At 40.1% G+C, this 22,589-nt stretch overlaps 2 protein-coding genes and 1 long non-coding RNA gene across 6 annotated transcripts in view; 2 read left to right on the forward strand and 1 right to left on the reverse strand.

The window, feature by feature from the left end:
• Positions 1 to 20,026, reverse strand: LOC111262661 (uncharacterized). Of its 3 annotated transcripts, none has more exons than XM_022837074.2 (4): positions 19,530 to 20,026; positions 8,773 to 8,851; positions 2,860 to 3,041; positions 1 to 1,599 (listed from the first exon to the last, which is right to left on the reverse strand). In XM_022837074.2, the coding sequence occupies exons 2-4, from the start codon at positions 8,848 to 8,850 to the stop codon at positions 1,035 to 1,037; spliced, it is 825 nt and encodes a 274-aa protein (XP_022692809.1). In that variant the 5' UTR covers position 8,851; positions 19,530 to 20,026; the 3' UTR covers positions 1 to 1,034. The 3 variants fall into 3 exon arrangements, with proteins under 3 accessions (XP_022692809.1, XP_022692807.1, XP_022692808.1); XM_022837072.2 differs by lacking the exon at positions 19,530 to 20,026 and adding an exon at positions 14,705 to 14,787; XM_022837073.2 differs by lacking the exon at positions 19,530 to 20,026 and adding an exon at positions 12,302 to 12,667.
• Positions 3,052 to 8,743, forward strand: LOC111262663 (uncharacterized). The gene is made up of 3 exons (XR_002681774.2): positions 3,052 to 4,999; positions 5,697 to 5,792; positions 6,120 to 8,743. It is a non-coding gene; the product is annotated as an uncharacterized LOC111262663 (long non-coding RNA).
• Positions 20,027 to 20,174: 148 nt separating the features above from the next.
• Positions 20,175 to 22,589, forward strand: part of LOC111262660 (puromycin-sensitive aminopeptidase) — a 6,346-nt gene continuing 3,931 nt past the window's right edge. For both annotated transcript variants that reach the window (XM_022837069.2, XM_022837070.2), the window contains exons 1-4: positions 20,175 to 21,201; positions 21,328 to 21,480; positions 21,692 to 21,851; positions 22,123 to 22,372. In XM_022837069.2, coding sequence (XP_022692804.1) covers positions 20,310 to 21,201; positions 21,328 to 21,480; positions 21,692 to 21,851; positions 22,123 to 22,372 — 1,455 coding nt within the window. In that variant the 5' untranslated portion in view covers positions 20,175 to 20,309. The remainder of the gene's footprint in view (positions 21,202 to 21,327; positions 21,481 to 21,691; positions 21,852 to 22,122; positions 22,373 to 22,589) is intronic.

The raw sequence follows: 22,589 nt of genomic DNA on the forward strand, positions 1-22,589 counted from the left end.
TCGATTTTAACTAACCTGGCTTTATTTATTTTAACTTGATAACTAGCGCGAGGGTGGCTTGCATGCGTCAATGGCCTTTTTATCTTCACCGAAGTTCAGCGCTCTACTAACATTACTAAGATTACGCCATTGTAGTGACCTGGGCGAATATAATTACATAATGTTTAGCAGTGCATATATCCGTCTCAAATCGAAAATATCTCCCACCGTAATTGAACAAGAATTACGTACGAGAGTTTTTCTCCACCCGTTTCAGCTATTCCTTATTATATATATATATATATATATATAGAATCAATCGTAATGCGGTACATTGTATTTCGAAGCAGTAGGAAAATGCCGGCCAGCAAAATTACGTTCGGCCTTATAGGTGACGGTCTAGCGTTATGGATTGTTATGTGAATGAAGCCATGCAAAACACTAGTGTACCACTAAGACGTTCGCGTAAAACAGGTAGTCGTCATGGCATACGTAGAATATACATACATATATATATCCGCATACTGTGTCCGCTCACTGTGTCCTTAATAATGAACGACTACGGGTCCTAATCAGTTGGCTGGGTTACGAACCAAATAAATTATTGTACACTTATCTCTATAGCTAGTTGTTCAGTTGTTGCATCCAGTGCATCGTACTCTAGCAAAAAGCCCGATTACGGTTGATGTATAATATTTAAACTCGAATAGGTATTAGCTAGGTATAGCATGTCAGATATAGGATATCATATCGTATCGTCAGAATCGAGGCACTTTTTTTGATTTACTTGACGTATTCTAAATTTTCCAATAAACAACCGCAGGATGTGCATAGGTGCAAAGCCACATGGAGCGTGATGGGTATTTCAATCACTACCGCTTAATCGTATGGCCTTCACAAATAGCTTTTTGATGGCAACCGTCTACGAAGTTTGGCACCTGACAGTTCTGTTGTCGTTTCTACTTTGGCATTCTGTGATGGCATCACTTTTTCGTTGCGTTGCTTTGTTTGCAGAGCAATTCCCCAATCGTTTGCTTGCTTCTGCCTCATTACTCTCAACTACGTCGTTTCCTAAACGCCGCTTCAATAAGGCCTTGTTGAAGAGGTTTTGCAGCCCGAGTTCGGTATCTGGGAGGTCGAATAAGCGGCGGCGCGGGGAATAGCAATGCCGGATGACTGACCCGGGATGATTGTCGTCGGGGGGGTTGTACGACGTCTGCAGCGTGAACGGCATCAAGAATAGGTTCTTCAGGAACTCGAGGAACTTCGTCCGGTTCGGATTGAATGGTTGAACCACGCGACGAAGGCGGCAAAATAGCGACTAGGCGGGAATCCGTTATGGGTGACGGTACAACAATTGCCGGTAATGGGACATGTGGACGCTTGGATAACGCCTGTGCAGCGATGCTGTTATCTTTGGGCGTGACGACGGCTTTGGAAGCGTACCGGCGAACAGTCTTAGGAGGAATCTCAGTCGTTTGGCCGGTTCTAGGCTTCTTCACCGTAGGACTCGGTCCCGTCTTTACAGCCACGTCGGCTCCTAAAGTCAAGCCGGTACCGGGCTCATTAGTTCGGATCGTTGCCCGATAACCCAGGCGATCAGCTACATAGTCGACAAACCTGGAAAAGAGTCCAAGAACGCAAAATGATTATCAAGCAGCTTATATAAGACATAATTGTGTGTAAATGTAGGGGCGTCGTTCCAGCAAGATATATGCGTAATGATCATTCACCTTTAGTATACACAAGATTATAAATAAACATTCACTCGTTATAAGCATTCAAAAGGTTCACTTGAAAAGGAAGGAAAAATATAATCTCATAACAATAGCTTCAGTAGTTGATCTTGCATGGCAAACATTATGATGGGGTAGCGGTTAACCACCAATCGTCGAGACTCGGCAATCATAGCGTTGCGTTGAAATCTATGAAGCGCAGAGGAGTACCCGTTGCCTTTCAATTTCTCAAATCTCAACAGGTTCTAGGCCACAGATTCAAAATAGAATTCGTTAATAGTTGCTACTATTAGCCGTAACTCTGAGCAATTTAATTGTTCGACTGACAGCATGATTCTGGAAATGTTCACCACGAGGTATTGCACGCTAAATTATTTTTATATAAAATGTCAGATGAAGTAAGGCCACTAACGCCGTGATAACTCTCCATATTTAGAGACGTCCAATATGTAGGCAAACCTATTTGCGGCAATCTAATTTCGTTCAGTTGTGTAAAATTATCCCATATAGCTAATCTCCTATTCGAAAACCAAATTCCATAGAAACGTCTGATCAGTATCTCCGTCTAATTTTTTTTCTTCGCTCTTTTCGAAATACTTGACTGAAGTTATAGAATATGCATTAGTAGTTAAAATTCAACCTTGAAATTTACGATAATAAACAAAATGCTGTAGGTTTCTTTACTAGAAAAACGAAACATTACGCGATATGAGCAGTGTTTTTACCGTAGGCGTAGGCCTTTCGATTGATTATCGTTTTAAAGTGACCTGCTTTGATTGATTTCTTTGCAAACATTGACTTCATGATTAACACTTTTGAACAGAACCAAATAGTACCATGCTCTGAACTAAGTAAAAATAAGCTAAACCCTCCATGCGTCTGTTCGGTGTGAAGGAGAAATCCGACTGTAAACCTCATTTCGTCTCTACTCACGGCTGAACGGATCGATAGAGAAACAAAATTATTTCAAGATATCCTTTTGTCGAACGGAAGCTACAAGTCGACACTGATACAATCGTAAAGCTAATCAGTATCGTTTCGCCATCCCCAACGAACGCTTCCAAAGCGATGCTTTGCTTCGACCACCTGTGGTGGTTTGTTTTGGCTGCCTTTAAACGAAAGATGAAAACAGCATTCGTTTTACCTGTAAATGCCGTTAATGTGCCGATATCCATAGGTACCGACTCTCCGTCCAAGGACGTCCTGATGCTCACGATGCATTTGCAGATTTCCTTCCTCGTCCTTGGTCTCATAGGCAAACTCAAAGGCGGCCGTATCTGCCGGTGTCGGTTTGATCTCGGTCTTTTTGGTGCTGACGGCGCCGTCCTGAGAATGGGTTTAGGTCACGCATTCACAACCAGACATGAATACAGCAATATTCAATGGACACGGCCGATGCGAATAAATATAGCGAACGTCATTCATTTAGTCCCCAAAGATCGTACTGAGAAACGATGATTCTACGGTTCCGCTGTGGATATTCTCACTAACCCATATTTACGTAACTTCAGAGCATAAACTATAACTAAAAAGGTACACGCAAATCATGACGGACAATTTATTAGTAGAACATTACATAGATATTTAATAAGTTAGCAAACCTTCTTGATATCTGTGTTATTTTTGTCGAAAATGATTATGCTCTCCCTGTTTTCTCTACGCTTTTTTTTAAAAGTTATTGGGATTACCAATTGGAGGTATATCTATATAGATATAGCTCTAACCAGCTATATCCTGCCTCACACTATGCAAGCATTAGCAAAATCAGTATGAACAAAGCTTTTAATACAGGTTTTACCTTTAGGAGAATAGTTTAATAGCATCAGAGAACGGTAGTGTTAACCCTATAAAAGTAAGTTTATTGAGTCCTTTACGATATTGAATATAACCTAATATGCTTCATTCTCAAAGAGTGACAGTGATCAAAGCAAGTCTTAAAGGAATACAAATTAAAATAATAGTCTTAAATACGAAAAATCATATTATTAAAAACCTAAAAGAAGCTTAGATCCTACACATTAGTCTGCAACCTTAATTTAATAAGATAAACTAAGTGAGAACTAATTTTACAATAAAATTTGTCTGCACGTCCTTTTCCACGCCGATAGCTACGACAGTGGTTAGAATGATGCTAAACGGTAATTTTGTATAGGTCACTAGGTTGTTTAAATCGGAACATCAACGCAAAACATTCTGCGGAGATCTTTGTTATACAGAGAAAGAACCTTATGAGGTCGGGAAAAAGCAAACGACGTGAAAGCGGTAGAGTGACCTGAAATCTACTAAAAGTGCAGGCACGATGAATTTGTACAGGAAAAACGACGGCCACGACCTGAAACATCAAACCGTTGAAGGCTTCACACTGATGGAAGAGATATCCCCTGAGGAGAAAAATGGTTCCGATTTTAGCTGGAAGAACGTAAGTAGAAAACGTGTAACTATGAAGCCAAGCGTACGCCATTTCATGCCACCTCCCGTAACGCTGTCCTCAGGACTTCAAAAGTCTGAAGCTGTGAGGCACTCGTGACACTTCGGATTCGGGCGAGGATAAACATAAATCTTACAGTTGTTCGCCTAATTGCGACCTAGCAGGCGTATGGGGCTTCCGGATCTTTGCTGGAAGAAGTAAGCGTTTACAGTGTGCTACTTGGGCCGTAATGCTCCCTGGTATCTTACTAAGGGCATTACAATCCCACCTAATAATCCACATTCTTTATGAAGAGGTGCTAGAGCAAAATATCTGCACAGTAAGCGCGTCTTCTCATTTTTAACAACGTTCTTTAGATTCAATTGAAATAAACTTCATTTAGGCCTCCAAGCATCAAGGCCGCATTAGTTTGAAGAGACTAATGTCAATCGAGAACTAAATTACAGTCTCTTGTAACATGATTAGCATGAAGCAACAATAAACTTAGTGTTGAAAATCAAGTTTCTGTGAACGGTGCCTGGTAAATCTTAGCAGTTCTAGACGGAGCATTGTCAGCTTTTTCGATGCTACAAATATATCATGGTAAGAATAGCGAATATATCTGTGTTGATGACCCGCAGAAGTCATCGTGCAGTTCCTGCGCTCAGCTTATGGCACTAGCAGCGTTCGAAGGACATTTCTTAGAGGGCATCTAAAAGGCTGGAGGAAATGTTAGTCAAGTGTGATCTAGTTTGCTCTGAATGTGGATTCGTACATCAAGCAACAGACCCGAAACGTCTCTATTGTACAACGGTGACATAGTAAGAACTCACTGAAAAAACTCGCCGTGTGCAGGAATCTGGATGACTTTAAGAAGGTCAGAACGACAGCATGCTGGGTTATTACTTTATATCTAAATGTAGAGAGAATGTCTTGCCCTAGATCGCAATACAGTACATAGTTATCGACTCAAGAAGGAATCTAGAAATGTACACAAGAATATGTTATGAGAGAGCCCTAGTCCAAAAGCTAGGTAGCGTAGGAGTGCAAGTGTAGTATTTTAGATCTTATTATTTTAAGGCAATTACTAACCGAATTTTATCTTAGTCTAAATGCCCAGTCGAGCTACCTTGCGGGTGGGCATACTTGAAGATCCCATCGAATATGGCTGAGTTGCTTGCTATGTTGATGGATTATTAGGAAGTTTTAAAGAAGCGCCTTTCCGTTGTTGAAATGTTTATGGGACGTTAAAATAGATCATAACTATACCTATCATTAGCCAGCTCATTCTCAAAACCATAGATTTTTTACGTTAGAGGACGACTTCAGATGAAAATGAAGTCGTGGGCAAAAGAAACGGCACGCAACCTGTTCCCATGCGACTCAAAAAAAGCAGTACATTCACGTAAAAGATCGCATTATTAATGATTACAGTTAGTAGCTGACTGATAAAATAGTATTTAAAATTATAGAAGCAGAAAGTTATTTTTTAAAAGCGGTCCATTAAGCTATAAAAAGTCTTTTTAACGACGTTAACGTTAAAAAACGATTTTTCCACCTTTGTTGTTGTGTAGTTGATGCAGTTACAGATATCACCAAGTGCCAAATTATAGGAGCAGGAAGGAAGAAAGTTTTATTGCGGGCTTGGGATAGAACTTTGTATTGAAGAGGTAAGTTTTAAATTAGACACATTTCTCAAAAAGTTTCACACCGAACCGCTTCACAATTATTGTTATGCTCTGTAAATTGTTGGACGATCACGGCTGCCCTTACCTTTAAATAAAGGAATCATTTGAAAAACCTTAAACAAGGCTGGAGAAATAATCGTTTGGAGAGCTAGGTGATATATATATATATATATATATATGTAGCAGTGAACGGGCAATGGCATGCAATATTACCTGTAATATTTTAGATGGAACAGCAGTAAGTAAGTAAGCTAATAAAATCGGCCTTTATGGACATGTCAGGTAACTAAAATGCTCTTTCGGTAATAGGTGACAAACTAAGAGGAAGGCAGAGGGGAGGTGTGCTGAGAGCAGCGTCGACTCACGCGTCAATGGCGAGCCTAATTGTCTTCGATCGTGCTCAGACTCACTTTAGCGATAAAAAACGCTAATAGCTGAGCTATTTTATAGTGACTTTTGACAATCATGCCATCAAATTCCACCGTATTTGATCTACGGGTCTTTTTAGTGTTGTCTTCAGAAGTTGTTGACAAGACACTACAGGGATTAGCACAAAACGTTGTAACCTCGCCCACTTCTCTAGGCCAGTCTCAACCAACATCGATCGATATTATTTCAAATTCTTGTAATGTGTATCTTTACGCTATTGATTGATTGCACGATGGACATATCTTCTCGACTCGTTAAAAGTACGCCTGAGCGACAAAGCTCTGCTGATAAAATTTCAGGTTCACGCATTTCCAGCTACAGTTAACATTTCTCACTGGGAAAGCAGTAAATATCATATAGGACAAAATTTAGAAGCCGATTGAGAGATTTATATCTACGCATTTGTTTATTTATTGTTGGACAATCAGCAGAGACGAAGAGTACCGAAATATTATATCAATACTATCAATATTTATATCAAATTCTTCTCGGACTCCTTGGATCGCTTCCGTAAATAGTTATTTGCAAAATAATAACCGCCAAAACAGAATGATAGCCAGTCCATGTAAAGAAAACATGAGATCTATACACGTTTCAGCCCCTTCTTTCGTTGTTTCGTCAGTCGCAGGTTATGAAGCTGTGGAGGAGAATTACGGTAGAAAGTCTGAGCATTTATCTGCAACTAGTAAATTTGCATACATATATGTATATATTAAACAAGTCACTATGGACAATCGTGGGTCCTGTGGGTTAATTATCACATAACGAATTCTAAGCGATGTTTAGTAGTTTTGTCGATTTTCGAAGTAAATTTCAAAAACAACCCACTGAATAGATCCTTGCCTAAAGCAGCATTTTGTAATTTGTACACATGTACACCAGATGCCGAAAAGGATTCCGCGAAGCATAATTTAGAAAAATTCGTAGACGAACGAACCAGCATCATCGCGTACGGAGCGAGTCGTGGCGAAATGTGAATACTTATGAACTTTAGCAGCGGCCTCGTCACAATCCCTGAGAAAGGCCTCCGAAAGGTAGACAACACCAATCCTGCCTTCTGCCAGCAATTATTACGAATATTAACATGGGCTGGGTAAATATTTGCAGGTACATTGGCAAGTTTTCGATATCATATGTTCTTCTAGTAATAGAAAAATAGTGTACCGCTGCAGATGAAGATCGAATGATTCATCATGTGACAGAAATATGGTAGCGTGTATTAATTCGGTGCGTTGCACGCGTACAACGTAAATGTCCAGCCGTTTGTGCGTCTTTTTGAAAGAAAGAAATTATAATGTGTTGCAGTACGAAAAATTCAACGAATTGTTTTCTAATATAATTAATCATAAGCTTAATCTTCTGTTTTAACATTTGCAAGGGCTGCTGCCTTTCACTAGAAATGCTAGTAATAGTAAATGCCAGCCAGCCCCCTAACCCTTCAGGCGTCCCCTGAATGTTTCGAGCTTTACGCCCGACACCGCGCAGTTAGACATTCTATCAGGCGGCTGATAGCCAGCACTAATGAACCGTATGTCGTAACCGCGTACGCGCGAATTCGAATCCAGACCATCGCGCGCCCTTAGAACTGGCAGACAAACGCGTTGCGCGCTTGACGCGTTTCATTTTTACACAGATGAAGAGACCTTTTAATTTGTCGACAATAACATTCTATCATACCATCAATTTTCTTTATTGTTTTTTTTAACACAGTAACAGTTTTGCTAAGGTAGTAGCAGATAGGCAGTTCCCAAATCACATACTAAAGTTGTGCTGATAAAGGCTACCGAAAGCCATTTATATATGATTACGGTGGCATAAATCAACGAGTTCGGTTAATGGTAATCATATTCTTGCATAATGTTTCTAGCCGACGGTTGTTCTATGTGATGAGTAGTGTTACATTATAAAAGATTCAATAAACTGAGGAAAAGCACAGATGGAACCTTGTCTCGTTGTAAACATACCAAATATTTTAGCCAGTTCGACATGAGCTATTACAGACAAACAGGTTTCTTTTCTAAAATTGGTTACGAAAAAAAGGTTTATTTTGGATCGAATTTATTTTAGTTTTCCCTACGAAATTTCACACCGATGGTACTGGTACGTGAAATAGTATAGTTCAGATCTAGCAACTTACGTTCCTCATAATAACTCTCAATACAAATAACTTTGGTCGTAGCTTATTGTGGCATAGGAAATGTTTTCAGAAATGTCTCATGTCAAGGCCTCATGTCCGCCTTACATTGAACCGTTCAAAATGCATCTGTAATTAAAAACTATAAGAGTTAATAGCAGTAATTAAATAGTAACCAGATATTTTCCGATCAGCATGCAATAACCTTGCAAACCTCATCAAAGGCATTTTTATGTACACACGTCACAATCACCCATGCGTTACCTGGTAGGCGAGGGTCTGTCTGCTACAACTGTATTCAGGTACCCCCGCAACTGTACGACTATTTACCTAAAGCTTCACAGCGAATCACCACTTGGCATACGCTGAGTCTTCACCCTTACGCTAAATAAGACTCACCGTCAAGGCGATTACTATAAACGAGACAACGATAGCTGTTAGGAAGTAACACGACGATAGATGTCCATGTACGAGCATTCTGCAATACATATTCAAGATACGCTTATAATTTATAAAGCTAAACTTATATTACGCTTTAAATTAAGTTATATAGATTTATATAGTTAGTTCGGCTTATTCTTCGAATTTTCTATTCCGGATTTGTTTGTTTGTTTGTTGTTAACACCTAGACACATAATCAGTCGTTTGTTTTGACGGAACCAACTGCTTTGCGCGGCTGCATAAGTTCAATGATCAGAATATTAGAAAAAAAAGATCGAATCCTCCATTAGTGATTGTGTTTTTCTTTCACTCGCAGATATATAGCAGCAATAGTAACAAAAACGTCGTGTATTCTCATACAGTGTATGTGGCAGGCACCGCATCGCTGGATTCAGAGATCAAATTGCATAGATCTGCTTGTTTTTACAACTCAAACATCAACACGTCATCTTGTAAAATAACGTGTAACTTTTAGGCCTCATTTCGTCCAGTTATAATTATAAAAATTTAATTATATAGTAATTTTGTCTAGCCACAAATTCGAACTCGATCTTAGGCTAGAGTCCTAGAACAATGGTTCGTTGCTATGTCATTTAACGTAAAATTTCGGTATCTAGAAAGGTAAATATTAGCAATAATACAAGTACATCAATCATTCATTTGTTTCCTGTTCTCATCGGCCATCATTTAAAGTACGGTACGACACAGGTACATAATCTAGATATAGACAGGTCGAGCGACTCTCGAATACATATTTCAGCGATCTTTTTATCACAACCTTAGGATAGATTCTGGTGATTCACAAAATCGCAGGCGAAACTTACCCGCTTGGTCAGAAACGTAGTTGTCGAATGGTGAGAAATCTATTCCAGCAAAAGCCATTTGAGACTCTGTGTGACAGACACTAATATGTAAAACTTCATAATTCTGGCAATGTCAGTGTTGGAGGCACGAAAGCGACGACCAAACTGGTCAGAGCCACTGGCCAAGGATCATCACGCCAAAAAATAAGATATTCAGTATCAGAACCTAGATATTTCAAGTAAATAAAGGGTATAATTCGCCAGATACATAGACGGGCCAAGCCCACGGCAACGTACAATATTTAGCGCAGTGATTAATGTTTTAACAGTTGCAAGTTCATTTAGGTCGCGGCAAAGTTAACTTCTTAAAGCATCCTAAAAAACTAACGGCTATGGGGCTATTTAACTCAGCTCTGTGTGGATAACTAGACGTTCGTTCACTTTCATTTCGCTCGGTTTTTTGACGAGCCGAATCTTCCTTTAGGAAGATTTGTTGTTGATCAAATCGCCGAAATTCGCGGCTTTTTGTTTGTCTGTTTGTTTCGTGGCCAGCTGTTACCAAAGGCTGATTGCGGATGACGATCCGACCGATACCTGGTACGGGAGTGGCCGTTGGCTTCTTTTGGACACATTTGGACAAAGTGAAATATTCCGCACTGACGGTGTATCTGCAGTTTGTTTTTTTCGAATTTCGCAGATAGCGGAAACCGCTGAAAGACGAGCCAACCAGTGAAAAGGTCCAGTAAAAGCTTCACAATGGAGAAGACTGTTGAAGCTCTGTGATAGAATTAGTGACACACTATTACTTCTATTTTTTCTTTTGACGAGGTTGATTGCTCGATATTGCTGTTAAGTGGTCCAGTATGGACATTTTGCCCACCTATGAACTTGTTTCAGATCGGATTCGCATTTTTTTTGCCTTGTGTTCTATCGCTTACAACCCGATAACAGAGACTTCAATCGTGGGGCGTGGACGTACATTACACAAAATAGTGATATCCTAAATTGGTACGTCAATCTACTAAAGTTTCGTCCTAAGCTGCCATCCAGACCGGTTTTTGTTACATGAAATTTTACGATTCGTTTCGACTATTTCTTTGTATGTGCCACTATGTGGAATAGATCGCAAGTACAGCCACAGATATTATATCGTCATGTTTCGATACCGCTTACACAACCAGATAGACGTCCTTATTCATACGACTTCAGTGGCGATACCCAGTGATGATCGACAGTCAATTCAATTCTATGAGTTTCTGTTCAGCTTTGTTTCATCTACTCGCAAGATCCATACACATTTTTCCCTTGCATAATAGCCTGGTTACTGCAAGGAGTCAGAGCATCATTACGGAACATCATCAAAGTATCGGGTAATCGTCGTAAACGGTGATACCGCTCGTTGGACTGCCAAAAGACGTTGAGCGAAAACTTTTTCTCTGGTACTCACCTAACCTTCTCGCGCTACTGTACTATTATAAAATAGAGTATTTAGGAGAAGCTGTTCCTGCTGGTAACAACTGCCGTTGGGCAATCAGACGCTTCTCGACTGCATTTCAGCACCAAAACGGAGGTATAGATCGAATGTGTACTCCCCCCAGCAGAAATAATTGCACACAAAAGCCGATATTTTCCAAAATATCACGTACGTCCTTCTGCCCACTATTTTGCCCCACAATTGTACCACAAAAAGAGGAGAAAAAGAAGTATGGGCTAATTGCAATTGAAAAGAGAAGCGTGCGAAAAGGTGGAATATTTACATCTGAACCTGGATACAGGGCATAAGCAAAATAGGGTTCAGCGCTCAACACAGAAATACAGTGCGTGGGTACTCTAAAACAACCTTTGCAATTCTAAGCATATATATACGTATATATTGTATCATGATTTGAGCGTTAAATTTAGCGCGAGATTCGGTCATGAAATGACAAGTACTTTCAATTAGTGCAACAAATTTTTTTAAATAGTGATAACAAAAGAAGTTAGGGTAAGAGATTAGGTACGCTTATCGCTGCAGCCATACATATGCTCTCGTTGTATAAACATCAGGTTTTCGTTCTGAAAAAAGGTTTTAAGACTGTTCTCTTTGCAATCATTTCTGTTTATAATCATTATACCTAGTGAACATGCTGCGTTGGTCCAAGTTACCATTGACTGCTAAGCGCAATCAGTGTTAACATCTAATTGAAGAAGGTGGTGCCGATACTCTACGCTATGAAAACAAAACGTAGCCCCCATCTTTGTAAGCAAAAATCACCAAAGAAACTGTTAGAATAATACGTAATTCCCAAAGAGGATCATAGACAATTATTGGGTCATGGTCAGTAATTTCATCACTTATAGAATTAGTCTAAGGCTAAAGTACAAAATCATAGTATGATCTGCTACCATTTCAGATATCACGGTTATATATAATACACATTTTTACGTTTGTAAAAACGTTTGTAAACTTCTGAGGAAGCAATTTGTCGCTTATGCTGCCAAACGATGCAAAAATAACTGCGACGTTTTAAGGTATGTTTATAATCATTGCAATAAAATTATAATTTGTCTACAAATTAATTGAAAGATAAAATATATAACGTCCAGCTTCTAGTTATAAATCAAGAGATCGAGCATCTTTGACCAGAAATTACATGATGTTCCTATTTATTAAGTTTTTCAATGTGACAGCTAATAATACGTACTTTATTGTCTGCTAAGAGCGCGAGGGCCAGAAGTACTTTGATAATCTCCACAAGGTTAGGACACGAATGCACAAGATCACCTCAAGCAGAACTTTACTCACTTCAATGTGAGCAGGTTATTATATAGACTGTACTCCGGTCACCAGTTTGCCACTTTTTAGAGACTAACTTCAGTGCTCTCTAATTAAGCCAGTTTGACGAAAGCATGGAGTCGTCCGCTAATCTCTTTAACTGTATTCACTAGCCGCCATACTTCGTAACACATCGATTTTTCAAATCAAAGAGGTTGTATGCCTTTCTCTACTTGACTGTTTTCCAATGGATTCAAACCAAACTGCTACTACGCCAGTTCTTTGTCAGAACTTTTATTGCTGGTAAAAACGACCCTTTCCAGTTTACCCCCCGCCCCCGTGTCCCGGTAACCGCCAACGTGCGCCTTTCAGCTAAGGGCTGCGTGGAGGGGACTTTGCCGACCCGCGTAACCATTTGTTCCCATTCAGTTACACTTTTCCGCAGCTCCCTCCTACGTGTAGTAGGTACGTAGTATGCCACGAGGTGGTCAGCTGCATGAAATTCTTACCGCAGTCGTGCCTGGTTTTTTCCCGCCCCACAGCTGAAGCTTTTTTATTGCCATTTCTCTCATCTATACAAAATCTATATCGACAGCAGTGTTGTTTGGTTTTTTCGCGCCTACGACCGCGAAGCAATCATTTCGGAAGCCACCGCCTTCATAGGCCACGGAGAGCCTTGAAATGTCCATGATGTTTGATAATTCTGTGCGATCTATATCCTTTCCTGTTCATAGGACCAAGACCAGATAACTGCAGAAGACGAAAAACAGTCTCAATAGAAAGGATAAAAGAAATAGAAAAACATCAATACTGAAATTCAACTACAACTACTGAGAAAAAAACAAAATTTATTTCCTGCGGGCAGACAAGTAAGTGTCAACGTCGTCGGTTGGTGGCAATTTGCTTGTCCGCGCTGGGTAAAAATTGATTGTTACCAGCATCGCATAGGCAACTACATATACATGCATATCTTTGACCAATGATTTTTCTTGCGGCCAAAAGCGCTGAGTCACAACAAATACTGATAAACAATACTGTTTATAACTGTTCTTTTTCACAAGCGAAACGAGAATAGAATAGGGACGCCTTTGACAAAACTGCAACCTTAGGTAAATACTACATCAGATAGAATAGTATCGAACAGCTTGAGGAGATACTTGCACAGTGTGCCGTACCTATTTATAGCACCATATAAACCAAATGTTGAAAATAAAAAATATCAGTGAAATTTCATTGATTGAAAATGAATAATTATTACGTGTGTTGTAAATCTATACATGGGCTAATGGACAGAGACACAAACTTCCGGATTATTTATTAGCAAATTCTATTGTTGAGCGGTCGCTTCGATACAAAATTTTTTTTTACTATGTAAAATAGATGCCAGCCGTTTTCTTGCGTCTATCGAGTAGCAACCAGATTCGGGGAACTTGTAAGTAAAAATTATTATTAGTATTACTGTTGAGTCGTTAGCTGAGGATTCCGTAATTGGAAGAAAAAAGGAAACAAAGCACCTTATTAGCGTAATAAATTGACAGCTGTGCGATTCCTTAAATTTACTAGTTTTACGAGAACTTTCTTTCCTTACAAAGCAATTGTTTTCTATTACGATGATAATGGCGATAATTAGATGACAACACAACAAGGATTCATCGCAAACAATAAGTGTCATAGTACATTCCCACGCTAATATCTCAGGGTGGGAAGATACCAGAATACATTGGTCAGTGCGGGAAGTTTAAAACACATGGAAGCGTTTATTGAAATTTCACAATTTTCTGTTGCCACCTGCTGTGACGCTATCCAGAAGGGAGTGGAGTTTAAGACTGTTTCTAGACAACGAGAACTTGTCTAGCTGATAGCTATATGTTGGCGTTGGTATTGGCTTTATTTCAGTATATCTTTAGTCTCGGCTGAACCACTGTTCACCTAGATAGCTTCATTAGAAAATTTATATTAACGGATTACATTAGATGATGGCCGCTAAATAGCAAGCGAAAGGTCACATTTACAATGACCTATGGTCTCCAGTAAATCGATTGATGACTGAAGAAAGTGCAGATAGAGACGAAACGTCTATACGACGTATTAGCTAATGATAAATATTTCCGAAGCCCGACAAAATGCAAATTGACGTCGTTACTGCATGATGATGGACGTGCTTATGTGCGTTGTTTAGCCATTGTACCGAATGTCAATGGATAAACAACAACGATAGCTTTAATGGGCAAAACAGTGACAAATTCCAACTGTTTCCATAGCTACTATATAGATAGTACATTTCCGTAAACTGTTTTTGCTTTCGACTTTCACTAAGCTTATGCAGCCTTACCTGAATTTGGCAACTTCCTTGGACGCGATCACCTCCCGACCGCCGAGCATGTGGAGTACCCCCAAAGCATTAATCGACGACTAATGTTGCTTGATACAGTATCTAGCCATTTTTAGAGCTGTCATCACTAGAGGTATAAATTAATTTCTACTCAGCGTTCACAGGAAATAAGCTAAATAGTAGCGAAATCCATTTCAAGACCCAGGCATCCCCTTTTGCAATGCTTTAATGTCAGCACCACGGACAAAGTTAGTGACTCGCGACAACTGATGAATGGTTCATTTTTTTCATTATCATTGTGATTAACGAGTAGAAGACATTGTCTTTGCCACAAAGGTCTTCTAATAGCGCCCCTCCTTATTATTTCCAAGTTATTTGGACTCATAGCAACCCCAAGAGGTGCCAGGGCTTGCCGATAAAATGTCTCACGACTCTCGTCGACGCACAAAGGGCGAACAAATGAACATGACGTGAAAAAAGAAAAGTTACTTTTCGGTTGGATTATCTGATTTCTGGCTAACTTTACGGTCGATTGGTTTGACCGAGCGGTAGCTTAGGTTCTGGCAACTTTCCAAAGGAATGATGAAAAAGAATGGTACGGACTTTTTTTTAGAAAAAGTTCAGGAAAGTCGCAAGAATAGCATCTAGTTAGAAGCTGACCATAATGATGTCTGCCCAGTTAGGTACAGTACATGGTAGACAACGCGAGTCGATAAACGACGCGATGGGTTGTGATGGGAATCGTTGAAGCCTTGCTTTACTTCAGTCGATCGAAAATCGAAAACGCGTCTTTAAGTTATTGTGTTATTAGCATTGAGCGCAGCGAAAACAATGAGGTGACAATTTTAGATTACCTCGAGGTGTTCTACGTGGGAAGGTCTTGGAAAATGATTCGAAAGATCTCTGTTATTGTAAGTGGAATGTTCAATTCGCTGGACATAAAGACACGACTTTACTTCCAGAAATCGTACACTTCAGTAAAATGCTCAAAATGTATTTAAATCGAAGGCCTAGGTGACTGATATATCACAAGGGCAGATGAGGCTATTCCAAATCCCGATTGTCCGATAACGAGGATTGACACAACTCTGACAGCTCGAGGAAGATAATCAGACGACTTTCTTTTGATGGGCACAAGTCAAAACATTACTTGGAACTAATAAACAAATGCTATTTTTGCGTTCGCTGCTATTTGTCTTTACCTATGACTTTATGAGATAATCGACGAAAATCTCACATCGGGTAGATTTCAAGAGCTATTCTTTGAGAGTAAGACAAATATATATGTATTTACAGAGGTTTTTAAAGCTTCCCTATATTCTGGCATCAGTTTTCCTTTTTTCAGCCTTTACATTTGAACTTAGTGATCGACAGATTCGCCAAGTCAGAATGGACAGGCAGTATTGATGGCGATGAGATATGAGTGTTTTGACCAAATGTCAATCCTCTATAGGAGTTAACCGAAATCAGAAACGTGAAGGTGCGTTTTCATTTTCACATGAGCCAAAAAGGAAGGTTCATCACATTTACGCGCTGCAACCCACACTGTGCGATCAAAAATTGCTGTTCAAGCCCTGTTCTATCGAGACAATTCACCTTCATTAAGTCAATGTAAATCCGCCACAAATCCACGGATACAATTGACAAGATCTTGCTTCAATGCTGATACCCCCTGAACTCGAAGGCACCGCTCGCTGTAAGCAACTCCACCCACAGAATGGTTGGACCAGTCATTCATCCGTTCGTTAGTGGTAATCACCAACCAGCGAGAGCAGCACTAGAGGCAACAGCAGCGCCAGTGGCAGGTCATTGTCAATCGTGAACAATTCGCGCACAAACCGTTACCGCCCTCACCACAGCCGCAAAGCGGCTGTAACTGGCAGCTAACTTGGCATCAAAACTGACGATATCCCACACAGCTGCGTTTTTGTTTCTCGGATACATCGTCACATAGCGGTACGACAGCCGCGCGAGCTTTCAATAATGATTCAGTCATTTCTGTGATAGGGAGCTGTTGACCTGGCGGTTACCGGCGTCATTGCTGTCGTGTGTCGGATATTGATTGGATAGTAATAGCTCATTTCCACTCTGGGCCGTTAAATAGCTTTTTATTTTCAATTTGTTCTGGTATTCGCACTGGGCTATTCGAGCGAACACTTCATTTACACATTACGTATAGACGCCCGGAGATTTTATTGCATAGGCTGATGTTTCTTTTTCTTCATCCGTATTCGTCTTTTCTCGGGGCTTTATCGCTGATTGCGTGCAGGAGAAGCCAGACTAGGGCCTTGACCATGTCGCCGATACGTCGCATTGCCAACAGTGCGACGCTTCGTGCGGTTCGTGGCAACACAATTAGCGCCCAACTGCAAATGTTTGTGGAGGTGACAACGGAAAGAAATAGGGGAAGCGGCGAAAACTAAGTAACAGACCTACACCACTCGCCAATAGCTAGACGCTTTCGCACGCGTCATCGCTTCACACGATCGAATATTGTTTACCACTATGAAGCGACGTGATCCTGTGGAAACAAATATAGTTCTACTCGGCTTGCGGAAGCCGACGGAAATAATAATTGATACACGTTATCGATACCTGTGGTTCACTGCAACTATATCTATATTTTGCTCTTATTTCATGATAAAGGCCCACCGGAGTCGACCATAGTGAACGATGAACCGCGAAAAGCTATTGAACCAATTGTTAAGTAGGACGCCTCAGCTTGAGAACTAATTATTGGCGCGAACCGTAAGTAAGCTAGGCCATTCAATGGGTTTCTCAGGCCATCTTTGCTCGTTCAGTGTTGAGCAGTAGAAAATGTCGGAATAATCAGAGCTTAATTTATTTATATTGAATCAACTAACTTTTAACACCCGCACGGAGCGAGTTCTGTTAAGGTTATATTCGTCATGGTCTGGTCACAGAGTAGGCAAGACCACTTATATCGTTCCGCCAACAATGTATGATCTTTAGATTATTATCTCACTTTAGTAGCCGAATCGAAATGGTCGTATTGATTGAAGTATACATGATCAGCAGTTTTCCCGCATAGGTCACCGCTGATGCAACTCGGACCTTGGGATAACTTTTCGTCGCTGTTATCTTCATCAGGTCTAGCTTTAAGTGCTCTTGGCTTGACATGCTGCTTTTGTCTAGAAAAATGTCGGATCATAAAGTGACAACTGCTGAATAATGTTGTCTCTGGTGCTGCTTCTCTTTATGAAGTTAGGCTATTTCAGATAGCTTCTTTTTTTGGCTTGAGCTATTCTGTAGTGTAGTTATATTAGACTTCCAAGGATAGACTGGAGGAACTAGGTAGATTAACCTGAAGCTAACGTCACGAAACTAGTGAAGATTCTACCCAAGGAATGCCCATAGAAAAATTCTTTCTAGACTTAAACTCTAATGACTTGTAATAGATATATCTAATTTTGATACAACTGCAAACACATAAAACACAAAAAAAAAAAAAAACTATATACTTAACCAGTTTTTCGATTGGCAATAGTTTAAGACCTGATTTACCGACAGAGCTATGTTTCTACGCTGTCTAATTTGCCCTTACGGAAGTTAGCATTTATTGGGACTTCACTACCAAATTGATTTTTTTTCTTTGAAAAGCGAGGTCGAAGCTTCCCACTTAGTTAGAGCTGTGCAGTTATTAGCGAATAAGCTTTTAGACATTTTCTACATTGCTTACTAACTTTTCTGACTAATGTTCAAGTGGTGTTATTTTGGGTTGCATTCATCCATGAACTTTCATGATGACTTAAATAGTCCTGGAGATGTAATCTGCTAATCATAGTACATTCAAATTAGTCTTTAGTTACTTTTTGGCCAATATTAAGTTTGAACTTAAATATCAGCCAGTTTTTGCTCACCTGAGACTTAAAAATACATTTTAGGAAAATATTTCAAAAAATCACTTAAGACCTCTGAGTGTTTGGGCCACGTTGTTATCAGATCCTGCATCGAGCATATAGAAAATTTTACACACCGGCTTTCCACAAACTTCTCTCCATCCAGAATCCAGTTTATCAATGAAATCTATTATCAATCCGAGTCGAAGAATTGTGGTACACTATAAAAATATTTGAAATAATTAGATTGAACTTTGGCTATTAATAAGAAACAATACGACCCGCCGATGAACAACGCATAGAGTCGCCCGTGTAAACAATACAACAGACAGCAGTTGAGGCATAAGGCGTTGTGTAAAAGTTTTTAGATAGCTAAACTAGTTTTGTCTTTCATTAATCGATAAAACGGGACGAATAACGCGTTTCTTTTGCAGAAAATTTCGACAGAAGTTCAAAGGTGGAATGAGGTGTCAAAGTCAAAATGAAGCACAGCTTTCGCTAAGTTTCATCCGAAATTGTTAAGCTTTTTATCGTATATAGCGTTTTACATATATAAAGCACCGTTGCTATCCTTTGGTAAACAGAAGCTCTCAAATTTAAAGGTCAGGTTCATAACTTGGCAATAACAACTGCAAAAAACGCTCGATAGTGCTTGTTTCGTTTGTTTTTTTTTCAAACTAACTTGCGTAAACTTAATCAACGTGAATTGCATTGCCAATCAGAAGGAGAAAGACATTTTACGTTTCATTTGTCGATGGAGTTTTTTTTACTATGTATGTCGTCTTCTATTATTTTTGCCACTTTTGAAGCAAAACCCTGACATCTGTTACCAGCTGCTCGCCCAAGACTGGCTTGTTGATTTGTTACCGTTTCGTAAGCGACTTTGCCATGCCACAAGCTATCTATTTGCCAAAAAGCCATATGTAACCCCGAAATCTGTTATGCCGGAAAGTCTGTCAACATACCAGTTGTTTCATTATGGGCTAGTGTTGACTAGGAAGCAAACGATTGCGCCGACAGGGAAACTCCCCCGATTCTGAGGCAACGTATGTAATCCGAACATCTTTTGCTTGCTCTACAACACTACATTCACAATAGTATTTGAATTTGGCCACAATTCTTTCAAAGAACAGATAGATTTCTATAGAGTTATTCTTTTTAGTACCATGTGCACCGTACCGTAATTAACCACCAGCTGCCCTTTTCCGTAAATGTATCCATTTATTCTGAGAGAGCTACACGGCGTAATTATGCGATAGAAAAACTATTCGGGTTATGTTAGATTGGTAATACTGTAACTGTTTTTCTGAAAGTGGTGTATACGAAATAACAATAACGAAATTCAACGAACACAGAGTGTTGCACGATGCGATAAGACGCGAGATCTTCACGTACTCGCCTGTGGGCCGTCAAGCGTTTCACAATGATTTACGGCTTGGCTAGCCACTACGTCAACGATGCCTGTACATGACACGCTTTGTGGTGCTAAGGAGTATTTCATCCTTTATCTCTTAAAAATGGCCGCGCACAGTTCTCTGCGTCATTGCTGCGTGTACCAGTGTTAGCGGAAGGCTGAGTTAGTAACGCCTAGCGAAAAAGATTGAGTTGCCACGAGGGAAAAATTCGCCCCGGACACCGACCCTGTACGCAGAGCGGACATTCGTTGTTAGTTCGTTTTTTTCTGTTTTATTAATTTCAGTTGCCCCTAGCGTTGCGTACTGAACGCCACGCGGTCGTAATACAAGATGAGCGTGCGGGCAGCGTACCTAGTGTTATCAGTCGGTATATTACAGTACGCAGTGCATGCAGCTGAAGAAGCCAAGTGTATAATACGCGTAGCTGATTATAGTAATGTTACGGTGGTGCCAGAAAGTTACGATGTTCATGTGCGTATCGAACTCAAAGCACAGGGCATTTTCTCCCGACTCATCGGAAGAAAAATGAATCAAAAGTTTAAAGGAAATATGACGATGAAATTCAGTGCGTCGAAGGCGACGCCCAATATGGTACTGCATGCATTGGATATCGAACTTTCCAATGCGGAATATCGAAAACTGCCCCAGGGACCATGGAAACCACTTGATGTCGTGATGGATGCTCAGAACCAGGTTGCGGTGTTTACTACAAATGGGGGCATCTCGTCAGGGCCAGGCGAGTTCAGATGCAACTTTAAGGGAAAGATGCATTCTGGGCTGACGGAACCCGGGCTGCAGATTGTCAACCACACAGGGCCAGATGGCGCTGACGGTGTCAGCGTCATATCATATCTTCTACCCGAAGGAGCGCGAAGAGTTTTCCCTTGCGTTGATTTTCCTAAATATAAGGCGAAGTTCACACTGACACTTGCTGTGCCAAAGAACTTGAACACTTACTCTAATACACAGCAGGTCAAGGACGTGCCTCTTCAAAATGACTATAAGCTCGTGACGTTCGCTGAAACCCCTGCGATGTCGACATTTGCTTTGGCCTTTGCAGTGGGAAAATTTTACTCTGAAGAACGCAGCCTTCCGGGAGGACTAAACGTGCGTGTTTTGTCAAGTTACGCAAGAAAGGATCTCTTTAGAAATATTGAAAAAGCCCTCGATGCTGTACAGACGTTTCTACCAGCCATTCAAGACTATACTGGAACACTTTTTCGTAAGTTTACGTCCGTGAACATAACAAACTATTGCCAATTTTTGTAGACATTGACTACCATGTGAAAGTAAAAAAAAGTTATGTTGCAGCATTTTGTTTGATTCTTAAAACTCTGCGTCCTTCCAGCGGGACCAAACAAGTTGGACATTATCGGGGTGACTGATGGCTCTCGAACGGTATCTACTTACGGCCTTTTGGTAGTCCCAGAAGACATACTTCTCTCAGCCGTACCCAAATATCAGCAAGATAACAGCTCGACACCGGAAATACGCCTAAAAGGTTACTACGTCTTTTTAATAAATTAACACTGCGCACCAAGGTTATTTCTAAGATCGTTTTCCAGTCGAGCGTCATCATTTTATAGCTATCTAGTCATGTAGTTACAGGAAAAAGCTAAATGTTTGAAATTTCAAAGGTTCTATCAGGCGCAAAATGATTATATTACACATTGTGTGAGACTTAGCATAGCTCACACGTTGGCTTTTTACAGGTTATTTGGCATACGCATTATCTAAGGTCTGGTTTGGTGCCGATATTACCCCAGAGTATTGGGATAATATGTGGCTTTCTGAAGGTTTTGCAACCTTCCTTTCCGAACTGATAAATGCAAAGTTACAGCCCCCTCGTGAACAATGGATCAAATACGACAGGTTGGTCTAAATAGAATACGCTTTAAAAATAAAAGAACTATATGTGATCACCTTCTCGGGTGTTAGTGGAGGACAGCATTGGCGTTGCTTACATAAGTACCGTGAAAAAGTAGATATTTACCAAACGTACTTTTCGCGAAACGATCTACCGAAAGATCAACTTCGTCTCGTGTGTAGACTATGTATAAAACGATAGATAAAACGTACCTAAGGGAGCATCCTATATGCATAATTATGCAGAGTGTGTGCTTGTTAATCTTCATCTGTGCAGATCGTCGACGCGACGATTAAATATATTGGACCAGGTTAACGATTTGCCGGTCAAGTTCACTTTTTCGGAGCCGGACAGCATCGTGCATTCGTCTCTAGTTCGTCTTGTAACTCAAGGAAAAGCTTCTCTTTATCTTTGGATGTTGTACCGATTTTTGGGTGATGAACAGTTCAGGAAGGGAAATAGATTTTACGTCTCAAAACACAAAGGTAGCCTGGTCAAGACAGAAGATTTGTGCAATGATTTTACGGTACGTTTTATCGTCACGTCAAGTATTCAATCCTTAGATAAATAATTATAGTAAGGATTAGGGCACTAAAAATGCAGGAGAGGTAAAAAATATATCGAACCTAAACAGTAGCTTTTCGTCAAGAAGAAGCTTTCGTGACTTAATTAAAGTCAGTATAAATATACTGTAAATAATCTAAGTATACGACATTTCCACTCGTATTTGGTACAAATGTTAT

The sequence above is a fragment of the Varroa jacobsoni genome, unplaced genomic scaffold, assembly GCF_002532875.2.
Source record: "Varroa jacobsoni isolate VJ856 unplaced genomic scaffold, vjacob_1.0 scaffold_689, whole genome shotgun sequence".
Lineage (NCBI taxonomy): Eukaryota > Metazoa > Arthropoda > Arachnida > Mesostigmata > Varroidae > Varroa > Varroa jacobsoni.

Coding starts and splice junctions, on each gene's coding strand:
- LOC111262661 (XM_022837072.2), bottom strand. CDS start 14,754: ATGCTCGGCGGTCGGGAGGTGATCGCGTCCAAGGAAGTTGCCAAATTC. Junction 8,852..14,704: donor AAGGAAGTTGCCAAATTCAG/GTAAGGCTGCAT, acceptor TATGTATTGCAG/AATGCTCGTACATGGACATC. Junction 1,600..2,859: donor CACATTAACGGCATTTACAG/GTAAAACGAATG, acceptor ACTCTTTTCCAG/GTTTGTCGACTATGTAGCTG.